At 32.0% G+C, this 16,012-nt stretch overlaps 1 protein-coding gene across 1 annotated transcript; it reads right to left on the reverse strand.

Annotated features, from left to right (window-relative positions):
- Positions 1-1,719: 1,719 nt before the first annotated feature.
- On the reverse strand, positions 1,720-4,486 carry LOC145070081 (uncharacterized). Its single transcript, XM_079017005.1, has 6 exons — positions 4,193-4,486; positions 3,279-3,844; positions 2,951-3,140; positions 2,691-2,755; positions 2,412-2,622; positions 1,720-2,336 (listed from the first exon to the last, which is right to left on the reverse strand). The coding sequence occupies exons 1-6, from the start codon at positions 4,292-4,294 to the stop codon at positions 2,013-2,015; spliced, it is 1,458 nt and encodes a 485-aa protein (XP_078873131.1). The 5' UTR covers positions 4,295-4,486; the 3' UTR covers positions 1,720-2,012.
- Between the last annotated feature and the right edge of the window lie 11,526 nt (positions 4,487-16,012).

Consider the following 16,012-nt stretch of genomic DNA (forward strand, 5'->3'; position numbering starts at 1 on the left):
CTTTGATGTGACCAAATATAATAGTAATAACTTTGAATTAAAAAAGGCCGAAAAGGAGATCTGAATTTGAGCATAAATTCAGGGGAAAAGAAAGAAAGTTCAACTATTTATAACAAAACTTTTCTTTAACGGTAGTGGTGCCGCACATGTTTCCGTACGAACGACATCTTCCTTAAAGGATTATAATTTTTTTTTGTTCTCTCTTTCGTTTGATAACATATTTATCGTACATTTTAATAATTGACCGGGTCTATTATAATACGATTTTTGATCAAAGTTGTAAAAAACGTTAGACGTTAGCTAGTCGGTGGACTGGGGTCAAGAGATTAATCGGCTAGGCCGAGATTTATCGGAGACCATTAATTGCTAATTTGTTGAATTTTAAAAAACTAAATATGACTAATATCATATCAAAGTTCGTAAATACCACTAATATGATAACAAAATAGCTTAATATGATAAATACAACACTAGTTATGCCTCATATTGTTTCCATTGAAATAAAATTTCTTCAAAATGTTAAAATTTCATCATTTTATAATGTTTCACTCATTATGTATGCAAGGATTAATCGCTAGGCGCTGTCTAATCGGTCGAGTAGCGTCTAAGGATTAATCGGAGATTAATCGAGACCTAGTTGAGATTTTTACAACAATGATTTTTATAGACATATACAAAATGTATAGATATTTTGTCTAATATTTCATGATTTAATGTTCAGAGTTGGAATAATTAAAAAGTTGTCATTGGAGGCCTTATGTGGAGATATATATGTTATGAAACTCGGTTTCCACATGAAGGGCCTGGAGGTGTTTAGATGGGTTGTTGTAGGGATGGTGAAACGGACCAGGAGGGGTGGAGGTGGCGGTTAGCATCAGAGGTAGGTATGGTGGTCGTGTGATGAGGGCTAAAGAGGGGTTGGAATGTACATTTTCAATCGGGTAATTTTGTCAGATGCCACAATGGACACAATATCAATGTCATGTTGACCTAAATAAACAAATTCGGCCATATTGAATGTCACAATTGATGACATGTAGGATTCTAATATCAGTTTACTCGTTTGAAATTTACCCCACCAGTGCATTGAGAACCTAAAAAAAGTTTAGTGACCGACTGAATACAATTAAAGATAAACAACCAAAATAGCAAAGTGCTTACTATTGGTTATTATTTTTTGACTTTAACCCTTAAAGTAAGTACTAAAAGAGGGTTGTTTACAAATTATAAAAATAACCAAAATATTCATCTTGCATTGATTTAAGGGGCTTTAAAAGACTTGTAAATAGGATGATGACACTGGTAAATCAGCTTTGGTACGGAGGTTTCAGACGAAGCAGATATACCCATAAGAAATTAGACAAATGATCCAAAAATGACATAATATTTCATACCATTGATCAGTACATGAGATGTCCATAAATCCGAATAGAGATAAGATAAAAACAATGCAACCCCAGACTCCGAACAACTTAAAAGGAAGTCAACATGGCAGTCAACTACATACTATGAACGTCTAAAAGAAAGTCTACGCAGAGGTGTAGTGGCCTAAAAATACATATAAAATATCTTTTTAGCAAAAAACATATTGTGGTTTTAATTTTTTTTATTAAAAAGAAAAGTTTAGTATCATTATAACAACATACTTATACTTAGGATGCAACAAATAATGTATCATACTCTTTTTGTGTAACTAATTGCTCACACAAGTAGGTCACATTTAAAAATTCATATACCTTTTATAGAGTAAACTCTTTTTAACATGGTACAATTTTTTTTTTCGTTACCTTTCCAACTCAGAAATGAAAAACAATTCCACTCATTCGTGGATCCAATTTACATTTACATAGGAAGAAAACAATGACCACAACATGTGAAACTGAAATTACTGATTTACCCATGATCCATCATCATTGTTTAAAAAAAAAAGAATTTACTAGCTCCATCATAAATACAACTCCTCAATATGACTTAAACAAGTTGGTCTACACAAGAAATAAGCATATTCTCAACTAAGTTATGAGTTGGGTTTTATTTAAAATTACTTTTCTTTTCTCCTCTATCTGTTTCTTAATAATTTCAGCATTTGGAGGAGGGAGTTTGCAAGGAGGGGCTGATGAAGGAAAAGTAGCCGATCTTTCAAGAACCCCACGTTGAGTTTCATCAGCATAACAAAGCAGCGACTCAACACACTCTTCTAGTGCACTTTCGGGGCTAACGGGCTTGAAATCCAGCAATTTTGAGTACTCGGTTATCAAATGATACATATAATCATACACCCTCTCCATATTCAATTCCTCCATAAAACCTTGCCCTGCTTTTCCTATTGCCTTCGCCTGTTAAAAATCAGTGTCAGCATCAGTATCAGTATCAGTATCGGTATAACCAGTGTGTGTTAAATGAGGGTTTACCTCGGATGGGTGTGAATTCCCCCATTCGACTGCATTTTTAATGGAAGGACAAATGTTGTCTGGGGAGATAGGAAGGTAGTTTTGTTTGGGGAAGAGGCCACGGCTGAAGAAGTCTTCATATAGCGGGTTGATTATCAAAGGAACAGAGCCACATGACAAGATATATTTTAAGCTTACAGACCAAGCATACCCCTCAGCGTATATCTTATACCTACATAAACAGATAAAAGTTGTAAAAAAAAGAAGACTAAAATACCCTTCAAGACACTTGAAACTTACCGATGATTGCATTGGCTAGATAGTTTCGAGTGTTTGAACCCAACCGATATTTCATGTGCCCAATTCTGTAATACAATGTTACATCAAGAAAGGTAAGCAAGTATATATATATATATATATATATATATATATATATATATATATATATATATATATATATATATATATATATATATATATATATATATATATATATATAAAGGCACATATTATTGCTTTGGGATCATTAAATCGGTGTTAACTGTTTAAAAAATAGGCACCTGACGCAATATTTGAGCTCCCCACTTTTTTGTGTCGTTACAGAGGAGCATTTTTTCTCTAACGGGAGAATTAACATATGGGTTTCCTTTCCAATATGCATAAGGTAACTTCTTTTCCCAAGGTATAGTTTGTGAACCTTTTTTAATGCTTTCAAATTCCTCTTCCCAAGGTCCCAAATTAACCTCCACCCTGAATATAAATATCCAAATCATTCTTTTTTAGTACATTGGTATCAACTGGACACGTTATTGTAGCGACTTATAATATACATTCAAGATTTTAAAGAATGTCATGATAAAAATGAAAAAAAAAAAAAATTGAGCTTACCAACCCCAGAAAGACCAATCAGGAAAAGGGATGTCAAAATGATCAGGTGTGGTGCAATAACGAAAAATTGGCAAAGGCATAGCAGAGTGATCTCTCTTGTAAACAATAGGCCTATCCATGCAATCAAACATCATATCCACATCTGGTATGCTTCCTGGATACCTCTTAAGAAGCTGCAATATCCCCCAAATTGTAAACAAAGTTCGGCTCAGAACACAATTGTAGTAATAATCCACATACAATTTCCCACTAATGATCACTACACGGAAAGAAGCAAATTTCTTGGCTTCCATTAAATTGGCATATGAAATCCGAGTATGAGACCAAGGCTCAAGATCATGATGTATCCATCTGTAAAAATCAGGGCATTTTTCTGATTCGCGAGTGAAGGTCGTCTGGCCGATGTTGGACTTGGTCAAGCAGGAAAGGTAAGAGCATCGTACAATCTTGGAAGCTCGACCGATCTTTGTTTCGTTATTGAACGTCTTCGCAGGGAATAAATGCCACGGAGTTGGTTCTAAGTTATGACCGATGATAGTTTTTGTCTGACTAGCCAAGTTGTCCACCTGTTCGACGAAATGCCACAAACAAAAAAATACACATCCTACGATAAATAAAAGTACGTACTCAAAACTTGTACATAAACTTACAAAGGGTATAACGATCCATGGAAGAATGGCTTATTAACAATCTCAAAATCATCAAAAGTCAACACTACGTAATTTTGCTTTTGCAGTCATTGCTTCCATTATATTTTGAAGGATAAACAATCGGATAGAAGCGTATTAATTAATTTTATGATGGAAAAATCATCAGAACCACAGAAAGGTTTTTCCAGAATTCAAATTGCCGAATTGATCTTGTGAAATCACTTAATTTCGAACAAGTAAATGTGTAAGAAGGAGAAAATGTACCTTATATAGAACAAGAAGCGTGAGACTAAAGATTAACAACACAATAAAGAAAGAGGGGAGGGGGGAGAGGCTTAGAACTGTTTTTCTCGAAAACAATGCCATATTTCAAACTTGATATTGGTGACAATGGTGATTGATAGTAATTTGGTGTCGTACAATCGATATAAACATAATTCTGAAAACAGACTTCGTTTCCATCATTTGCTCAAAGAGTCGTCTCTCTCACATGGAGTGGAGTGGGGAGCTCAACTACTTGATAGCGTTTCCCGCATCTTACTCCAAAAGTCCAATGACCGACATTTTCTCTCCAAATACCAATACCTCATATTTACATTTTACCCCCTTGTAATATTCCCAGCTTCTGGATTGGGCTCTAGATATGGGCAAAGGAAATCAATATTACACCTCGCTCGAAACCGATCTTTACGTCAATGATACATTCTAGGTAAAAACAAAACGAATTATTATAGTAGAAAATGAAAAATAAAACATCAATTTTGGCCCCTTAACAACCCCAAATGGTCAAAAAAAACATTATACTTGTTCGTTTGTCCGTTTTGGATCAACCATGGAAATTTTGGAATGTTCCAACACCAAAAGCAATTACCGTTAAAGTACCAATGTGAAACAAGTGTTATATAGACAAGTTATACTAGGGTATAAGAAACTAATCAAGAGAATAGTTCATAACAATTAAGTCTTTCACATTTATTAAAGGACAAGTGATATGAGGGTATAACAAAGTATCTAAAAAAATAGTTTAATATAAACCTTATCTCAATCATCTTAAGTTCTTAACCCAAGTTTCTTCCAAATCTCCAAGCTTCTTCTAACAACATCCATCATCTAAAGTCATGTGAAATACATATAGTATACTTAGGAAGCTTAGTGAGCAATATAGAGCTAAGGAACATGTGTATGAAACTAGCAATTTTCATACACCATGCTAACCCCTCTAAAAGGTTTTCAAAACATTAAAGATTGATATCATTTCAATAGTTTACGAAAAAGAAGCATTTCAAGTATATGCATTGCTTGAAACATTATTAAACGTACCCAACAACTTTAAATCAAATATTTATATGGAATGCAATGCATGGATGTTACTATCTGAAAACTTATGTCATCTCAAGTCCAAAACATCCCACATGTCAAAGGATGGAAACTTGGCACGTGTAAAGGTAGTACATAGAACACTAAACACATAAAAGCAGGTCGGCCCAAATACATGGGCGAGTTGGGCTATGGCCCAGGGCAGCAAAATCATAAGGGCATCAATTTGGTCTAATTCTTATACTGTATATATAACTTTAGCCCAAAGTTTAATCCAATAAATAGCCCAATATGATAACCAGCGTTTGAGGAATGAGGAGGATTGTGGAAACAAAGCGGCATCTCAAGCATTGGCACGAAGCACCTTGAGAAACCAATCGAACTTCTAGGAAAACGCGTTGCTGAGATCGAGAGCCTTTAATCGACTTACGACTGAAATGAGTAAGTTTTCATCATTCTTAATTTCTCATTATAATTTCCCCACTTCTCTCTAACTCTCTTAAACCCACTTGCTACTAAATATTGGCGAATTCCTTGACTTCTCATTCTAATCTTTGATTTCTCTACTGTAAGATTTCTAGTATTGTGATTTATGAAACATAGATTGATAGAGTCATCGAAAATCTGAAGACTTTTGGTGTATTGGATTTATAGATAGGTTTTGGTTGAGTTTTCTTTCTGAGCTTCATAATTTATGTTTTAGTCTCTCTTATTCTCTACTTCTCATACTAATTTATGAATTTTGACTTCTGATTCTTGTATTATTGAATAATACTGAGTTTTTTTATACGATTTCTACATCACAGGTCATCGACAATCAAAAGAAGTTTGAGGTTTTCGATTTCTAATTTGGGGCCTGGTGAGTTCTATTTATGAATTCTCATATCTCCTATTATATTTTATTTTCTCTTATTTTCTGCTTCTCATTCAAATTTCTTAGTTCTAACCTATTTCCATTTTCTCCTATTAGTGAGTTAGTTCTCATATCTCTTATTACTAAGTTTGTTTTTTATGTGATTTCTGAATAATAGATCACCAAAAATAAGAAGCGTTTGAGGTTTTGGATTTCTAAATCGGGTTTGGGTTAATTTGATTTCTGAATTCTGATATCTCCTTTATGTTTTTTTTTCTCATTGCAATTTCTAATTTATGTTCTATGTTTTTGTTTGTTGGTTTCAGGTGTTGGTTTATTCGATTTCTTTTATGTTAGCTTTAGGTTATTCTGACTTTTTAGAAGGAAGAAAACATAAATTTATTTCGTTGTTATTATGTAGTAGTTTTTTCAAATGAACTTGTATTTCAGATTCTATGATTTATTTTTCAGATCTTTTGACATCTTGAAGTGGAAACAAAACATAAACTTTGTTCATGTTGGATATTTCTTTGCTTAGCTTTTATAACTTTATTTGTTGATTTTAAAATGTTTTCGGATGAAGCATACAAATCGAATGAAATATCAATTTTATTTAGCGACAGTGATTTTTTCACAAAATATTGATTATTGTAGAATATGAGATGCTTTGGTTTCAAAAAAATGTATGAATGCATTGTTTTAGGTGATTTATGTAGGTTTTTGTTGGATGATTTGTTTGATTATAAAGTTTATGACATTTTTGATCTATAAAATTTTTATTTATAAGTTTTCTCTATGATACGGTACATATATAAGGGCATAAAATTTTCATCTCGCCCCGGGTAGCAAAAAACAATGGACCGGCCCTGCATAAAAGCTCCAACACCACAATTACACTGGTCACACAAGTCTCAACTCGTCCTACATAGAAGCACATTGTCATAATTAAAATCAATTCAAACACAAAATCTATCCTTATTTTAATAGGTAGATATACATACTAAATCATTTCAAAAAGGTTCTAGCCAAAATAAATAATACGGACATGTATTCTTGGGCAATGAATTCACCTTGATAACCTTGAATAACAACTCTTTACTCCCGAGAGTATCATATCCTTTGATCTCCTATAAGTCAATACAACTAATAGTCTAATATATAATGCTTACATATCATCTAATGTATGTTATCACCCGTTTTCCTACAAGGATTTGTATGGCCTAGAAAATTTATTGTATAGTTTGTACCTTCATCTGATGTGGTTTACAAAATGTCTCATACAAATATACCATTCATTTTAAAAGGTTTTCTTACAGAAATATTATAAGGTCAAAAATGTGTGTGTGTGTGTATTGTGCTCATGTATAGGCATACAATATTTTACGGCTATTATAATCTTCCCCAAAATATATTAAATGTACAAAGGCTCTCTTATTATAGTCTTCTAATTTGAATTCTAATGATATATAATGATTAATTGTAGTTTAAAGTGAATAGACGTAAGAACTAAGTTATTTACCAAGAGATCCAATTTAATGACAAGTTATGTTTACTAAAACTGAACCCAAAATTGATTTATCGATTGTTAGAAAATTAGAACCTAACCCAACCGAAAACGGTTTCTCGGTTTTCAATTTTTTTTCCCGGTTCAATTTTAGACTCGAACACAGGACCTCAAGATCTATAAGCAACACATTGAACCAATCAACCTAGAAGCAATTTATGATATGACTTTACGAAACACGTATTTATCCATATAGTATGTATAGAAAAAATATATTTATAAATTCGCTGGAGTTTGGTTTTTATCGATTTTTGCATTTTCTAAAACCAAAATCAAACTAGTATTTCATTTTTTTTTTAAATCATCACAATCATCGTTTTTTCGATTTCCGCTCACCTCTATCATATATAGTTTCTCCCATATACTTCTTGGACTTGAAAATAACATTATTTTGAAAATTCCATAACACTATTACTCCATCTTTCTACTTTACGAGTGTCAACTAAGACAATTGTGTCTAAACAAGTTTTTACGTGCAACGAACACAACATGATACAATACCGTGTTCTTTATATTAACATAAAAACGACTCAATTAAGTTTTGTATCTAATATATTTGTGATGTTTGAGATCATATACTACTTTATCAGAAGTGATGGATTCAAAAGTTTTTGTATATCATATTTGGTTAAACTAACTCGTCATTACAAAAGTGTTGATAGGTTAACAAAATCTGACATATGATAATCCCTGCCAAAAGTTTGAATAGTTTCTCAATCTTATCCCATCACTTTACCATTTATAACGGATACCATCATGTGGCACAGGAACTCCTTTTTGACAATTTCATAAGTAAAAAAGGAAAGATTTTCTCGAACTAGATTGTACCTTACAATCAAGGTTGGGATTTGTTTTTTAGTAACCATCATAAAGCGTATTTCAATTCTACCTTTTGCCTAACCACAACTTCTTGTTTTTCCTAATCACGATAAAAGATTCTTAACCGATTAAATTTAATAGAATCAAAATCAAATATTTACAAAACCCTCTCTTGAAAACAATTTAATACAACTCTCACAAACAATCATAATATTAAAACGGCTTAAACTATGTTTGACGTAGTAACTAAAAACTAGCTGATAGTTGAAAAACTAGCTATTAACTTAAAAGCTAGTTGTTAGCTTATAAACTAGCTGATAGAAAATAACGATTACAAAAACAACTGATAAACTACCTGAAAGATATAAATGACATAAAAAATATTTAAAAATATATATTATTTATAATTAACCAATATTTGGAGCTTAAAAAAAAAAAAAAAAAAAAAAAAAAAAAAAAAAAAAAAAACTAGTTTAAATAGTTTTTTTTTTGGCATGACAACTTAAAAAATTCAGAAAAAAAGTTAATTGTGATGCACTCAACACAATCTTAAACAAAAATAATTCAATTTACTATGAAAACATGTTCAGATAACATCAATTAACAAATGATTTCACAATTAACTATTAGTTAATTAATAGTATAAATGATTTAATTCTTAATTAACAACAAAATAGTAATCTAGCAAACACATTATCATATGTGATCAAACTAATATAAAAAGGACAGGACTTAGTCCAATATAATGGACAAAAATTAAACCACGATGTGACGAGTTGCAACCAGGAAACAGATGAAACTTGCTCCAATAGCTAGATTGTGACAACTTTTGGACTCTTTAAGGTTTATATATTACATACTCTATCAATAACTCAAGATCATAACTCAATAACCATTTCAAGATCATAACTCAAGAACTAGGACACAGCTATCAATAACCATTTCACTTGTGTTTTCAAGATCATAACTCAAGAACTAGGACACAGCTATCAATGACCATTTCACTTGTGGATGTATCCATTTACTCACAATCATAAACACAAATTCTTTCGATTGATGATGCAAATAAATTGTCATCACAAATTCTGAATCTTATATGCAGTTCATACATTATACACAAAAATCCCAACATCAAAACATTCACAGATTACATGGAACCCTAGAATCAACCAATCTTACCATCAGATTCAGATCCATGACATCAATGTGTTCCAAAATCCCCATCATAATCCAGGACCCCTGCAACCTCCTTAATGACAGAAAGAAGTTTGGAGCACAGTGTGTCAAATCAGTCAGTCTTTCAGACAAGAATTAACACATAAAAGCAATAGAATACCTACTTATGGAAACCAAGATCAATTACAGCCACACCATTAGTTCATAAACTCCAAGATTATGTTAAATTTTATGAAACATCAGAGGAAATTTTCTCAATATGGAAAACACTCTCACAAAACAAGTATGTATTTATTCACTGAACAAGAACTCCAACACAATTAGGGCAAATCAACGAAGACAAAACATAAATACCTCATAAGATTAGCAATCTGCAGCAATCACTCTACCTTAATCATCAAAGATGAAGGTATTACTAGTTATGCACTCAAATCTTCATTTCAAAATACGATCAATCACAACAAAACCACAAACGTCATCCAAAAGACACCCCATGCACGAACGTTATGAAAGCAATCGAAATAGACTCTCAAACTGACTCCAAATTTGTAAAATATACTAGCAAATTCTGTAAACACAGATGGCGTAAAAGTATTTTATTAAAAGATGATCGAGAATTACTGAAACTAAGCGACGAAATACGATTTTTAGGCAAAACGCAAGTCACGAATCTGAGCGATCCAGCTTATCGTTTTTGTTCTTGACGCGCCGCTGATGAACAAAGCTTGCGAAATTGACAGATAGATTCGAATAAACAGAGCTTACCTTTGAGATATTACCATTAATTTCCTGAATCAACGCGACATTTTTTACCAAATTATCAGGAATCTTCGACTGATGATTCTCGTTCACCTGTTGAATCAACAATCGGTTCTGATCTAACACCGATTGCGCTTCCTTAAAACTCTTACTCAGCGTCTCCCAGGCTTCCGTGTCGCACTCCTCTTCGCCTTCGTCTTTCTCCGCTCCGGTCAGCCACCGCTTCACCGATGTTTTATCAACAGAATTTTTTGGCTTCTCTTGAAAAGTCGCCTCCTCTACCGCCGATGAGGAGTCCATTTCTCCTCACACACCAACACCCAAACACACACACACACAGAGTTTGAATTATATCGCAAATGAGAACGATCGTCAATGGTAAAGAACAACCGACTGTCGAAAAGGCGGTATTTTTTTATTTATTTCGTGCACTTTCTGATAAACTGACGGATATGTTATGCTTTGTGAGATGAGAGTAAATATCAACCATCAGATTTAACATAATTAATGGTGAAGATTTCGTTGTGAGATACGAAAATGACAGGCAGTTAGTTTTCCTTGTCGAAAAGATCGTATAGATCTTAATGGGTTCTGTGATTGGCTAACTTATACGGTAACGCAAAAATATCTTTAAAATATTATGTTTACAAAATTAGTCCCTATACTTTCTCAAACTCACAGGGTTTTCCCTAAACGTTTTAAAAAATTTAAATTTGAGTAAGGATGAAACATGATGATAAATATTTGAGTTTGGAAAGGACTGAAGAGATTAAAAATCAATTTGATGTGTCTATTTTAAACTTTTTAATGATGGGGGCTAATTCACCTCGACGAATATAGAGATGGATGAATATGATAAACCTTAAAATCGAGTGACTGAAAAGGAAAAAAATAATTTTGGAAGACCAATATAGAAAGTGGTCCCTTAGTCGAAGAACTTAATAAGAAATTCACTTCGTTAAATTTTCACCATAAACCGACCTATTCTTCATTGGAAAAGGTTCAATTTGGATGTATACGGAAATAAACCAAATAAAAAAAATATGGTATCATAATTAGTTTATGCGTATGTTCTGTTGTCATCTTTTTTGACCCTTTGTCTTTTAATCTGTGGCTCACATTCGAGGTAATTGCTTAACCATAACAAATGAACTAGAGAAGTTTATATTAATATTGTAATGTTATAGTTGTAGAATTTACAAGAACAATCGAGATATATATAGGGCCTAAAGTCAAATACGGGCTAAGCCCATGAAACGATCCAACTCAACTCTAGAAGGCTCTTGTAATGTTCATGTCTCTTATCAAGTTATCCATATCATATATATCTGCTTAAAGATGCTATTTATTAAACAAGCTCATTGTGTTCGGTATTGTCATTTTTTCGTTTTTAGGGTTTCTTAGTAGCAATTTTAGTACACCCCCTTTCCCGTTTTATTGAAGCCAAGATACTATCTACTATATTCTTTATTTTCATGACTAGGTTATAACTCGTACATTATAATATAACTCGTACATTTTAAGGAGTTATAAGGAGTGATAAAGTTAAATAGACTACATTCTATAAAATAGTCTTAATTATAAATAATAATAATAATTTAGTTAATAACATTGTATTTCAAATTTTGTTAAGTAGTTTGCTGTTTTTGTCAATAAATATAAGCATGTTTCAATTTCTGTCAAAAATTAAGTATTTTGATATTCCAGTTAATAAATATAAGTATGTTGTTATATAAATGGTACACATAACAGGGAAATTTATGACACTAAAATGTTAAACTCAATTAAACTATTGAAAATATCTATAACAAAGATAAAATTGAAAAAATTAGTCACTGAATCGAAAAAACCATGTCAATCAAAATTGTTTTACCAACAAATCGTATAATCAATATTTTAACAGATATCTTGTTATAAATAGGTAATTTTATTAAAATGTAATTTCATATTAAGAGATAGATTGAAATTACAATGTTATAGTAGAAAGTGATAATAAGAAATTACTAAAAGGAAGATAAATGGTTTTTATATCGACCATGACTTTTCTTAAGATGTAGGGGGTGTTTGACTTATCTTTTTAGGAACCAAAAGTCCTTTTGGCAAAAGTTACAAAATGACAGCATTTCCTGACTTTTCCAAAAAGTCACTTTTCCTTATATAAAAAATCAAAAAGTAGCTTTTAAAATGGTTTTACCAAACATCTTTTAGCATTCTATCTTTTCCAAAAAGAACTTTTGGCCCCTCAAAAGATAAGCCAAACACCCCCGTAATACAATGCAAGATGCCGAGGAATGAGTTTTTAAGTATCAATTTCCTTTCATATAAATGCTTCCCTAATGTTATGAATTTGGTAAAGGATAATCCACCCCTTTATTATGTTTTGAAGATCCAACATGATTCATACATACATTATAAAATATTTATAAACAATATATATATATATATATATATATATATATATATATATATATATATATATATATATATATATATCAACATTTTCATACTCAAAGCAAAGTGAAGTTTCCAGCACAATGCAAAGTCTCAAAATTTTGTATTTTGTATACTGTTTAAATTTTTTGTCATAAAAAAACAATTGTAACCTACAAATTAAATATTCAAGTACCATTAAGATAACTCAAAGGTGGGTACTTTTACCTTAATTATTATGCATCGACTCAAATATCTAAGAAGAAAAAAGCACATGCCCATTTTTTCGTGTGTGTAGCAGGGTTTGACTCTATTGAATCTCATATAACAATATGCTCCTAGGACTACAGGCTACAGATGACACCAAGTAAGATGTTATTGATGTCATTTGTCGTTCTCTAACTGTTTCCAACATCGTCTATTCATAGAGTATGATCATTATCTGTATCAAATAACTTAACACCTTTATTTTTAAGTGAATGATCTTGATTTATGACCTTTATTAACAGATTGAAGAACTTCAAATACTACTTTATCAAATATTTGGTAATGTTCTCTTTGTCTTCATATGACTCATGGTCTTTCTCGATATCTATGTATGAATCAATCACACCTTTCTTCTTCAGATCGTCAAATCGCGGAACTTCTTTACATAAAAACTCTTCATTGATTTCGATTTTGGATAAGTCGTCGGAATCGGGGTAACCGTTAGAATCACTTCAACCCTATTTTTTCTATGTTATGAACTCCGATAACAGATTTGGCAAGAAAATAGTATAATCCGATAACTCAAATAATTATAAATTAGAACTTAAAATTTAGAAGTAAGAAATTATTCAAACTTCCAATAACATAATAGAAATTAGAGCTCACAATTATACAAACTTTCAGTAACATATATGAGAACACTAATGTATGTGTGTAACATACAAAAAGAATCAGATTTCATAATTTTAAATTACATACTAATATAAAATTCTGACATTATACATTGATCTAAAATTAGAACTTGAAATCAGTTACAAAGACCGCTGGAGGTAGGGTTGGCATATGTTGGATTGAGCAGAGAGAGAGAGAGAGAGAGAGAGAGAGAGAGAGACTTCGCTTCGTGAATCAGGATTGATGCGAACATCAAAGAGCGGAGAGGCAACCATTAGAGTTTGTTTCAATTTAACCCATTTGTAGCAAAAAGCAGTTGAATAAGCCCTAAAAATCTATAGATCGAGATATATGCAAATAGCGAGATTTAGGGAATTGAATCCCACATATGGTAACTTGGAGTAGATAATTAAGGACTTCAAAATTTTGATAGCACATTTCACGATATATGATTTGAAGATTGCTTTTTAATTAAGGAGATATATATTGAGCGGGAAAATACAATATTGGGTAACCAAAAAAGGACACGTGGCAAAATAGAATGTAAAAAGATGACACGTGGCGGTATAGAGAGTCTTTTATTAGAAATAGAGATATTATTTTGCTGTTTCTTTCTTGACTTTCATTCGGTTGTCAACTTTCGACATTCAGGTGAATTTTTCATAACTGATTTAGGCATATTTTTTCTTTCTTGGATTTGCCTCCTTATAATGTATGGTAGATATATGTTGGCTATGATGCAAAATGTATTGCATATGTTTTTATTTCTCCATTATTCACATAATTATACAAAGTAGTAATCTATTTCAACGTGTTTTGTATGTTCATGATATAACATGTTAACAACAATGTTGAGTTGTGTGGCATCAACGATGTGGCTCTAATCTGAGTTGCGTCTAGATCATAAAGTAACCACTACAACCATAAAACTCACATATATCGTGTTTAGCTTCTTTTGTTGAATGAGATAGAACACTTTTCTTCTTCATCCTCCATGAAACAGGTACACTACTAATGCTAATAAAATAATATGTACATGACCTCCTCGTGAAAGGACAACTAAGACAATTAGCATCATAGTATGCCATGAGTTCCAAATATCCAGGCGAAGGTAAAAATAATCGTTGAACCGGAGTAGATTTCAAGTAACAAAGTACTCTTTAAGCAACATTCATGTTGCATTTGTCAATGATTACCCATAAACTAAATGAGCTAGTTCACAATAAAAGCAATATCTGATCGAGTAACTATGAGATAAAATAATCGCCCCATTAAGCATTTGCATTATGATGCATATACTTCTGGAACTATCCTCTTCCTTTTTAAGTCTAAGGTTTTACTTCATTAGGAATGCACTAGGTTTATAGGATTGAATACCATAATACTCGAGTATGTCAAGGGTGTATTTCCTTTGACTTATCACAAAATATTTTGGAGACTATGCCACTTCTATTCCTAAGAATTATTTTAGTGGTTAAAGATCTTTAATACTAAACTGAATTATTTGATTTCGTTTTATTATGTTGACATCATTTCCCATCAACATGATGCCATCTATATAGATTAGTGCAACAACAACGTGTGTATTTTTCTCTTTGAAAATGAGCAACAAATGGTCGAATTTGGATTGACTAAATCCATTGCTGGTGAGAACTTTGGTAAACTTCTAATACCAATTTGTGGAAGCATGTCATAGCCCATAAATGTATTTTTGTAATTTACAGACACAGTTTTCTTCTATATTTGTAAACCATTGAGGTATTTTTCATGTATACCTCTTCACTGAGATGACTATAAATGAACACATTATTTACGTCCAACTCATGCACTTCATATTGTCTTTTTTAAGACGGCGGTCAATGCATATCTAACAGTCACCATTTTTTTGGGAAAGAGGCCACAACCCCGGCAAAATAACAGTCACCAATTTCACAATTGGTGGAATAGTCTTGTGGAAGTTAATACCTTCTATATAGGTATAGCCTTTTGCCACCAAACGTGCTTTGTATAGCTTTATTTCTTCCTTTAGATTATACTTCACTTTATAGAATTACTTCAAATATATTGATTTATTTACGTGTCAGAGCTCAATACGAGTCATATCCTATTTTCTTTAAGTGTATGTATTTCTTTCATCATGACTTCTCATTGATTTGGATCTTTTCCATCATGTGTAAAGCTTGTGCGCTCATCATGTCATGTGATGACCGTTATGAATGTTTGTTTAGAGTTAGAAAATTTAATATATGTATTAAATTGAGAGAAGGGAGTGTACTGAATGTTAGCT

The sequence above is a fragment of the Lactuca serriola genome, chromosome 8 (genome assembly GCF_051521515.1).
Source record: "Lactuca serriola cultivar US96UC23 chromosome 8, Lser_US96UC23_V15, whole genome shotgun sequence".
NCBI lineage: Eukaryota > Viridiplantae > Streptophyta > Magnoliopsida > Asterales > Asteraceae > Lactuca > Lactuca serriola.

Coding starts and splice junctions, on each gene's coding strand:
- LOC145070081 (XM_079017005.1), bottom strand. CDS start 4,294: ATGGCATTGTTTTCGAGAAAAACAGTTCTAAGCCTCTCCCCCCTCCCC. Junction 3,845..4,192: donor CGCTTCTTGTTCTATATAAG/GTACATTTTCTC, acceptor TTCGTCGAACAG/GTGGACAACTTGGCTAGTCA. Junction 2,756..2,950: donor GAGCTCAAATATTGCGTCAG/GTGCCTATTTTT, acceptor ATTGTATTACAG/AATTGGGCACATGAAATATC.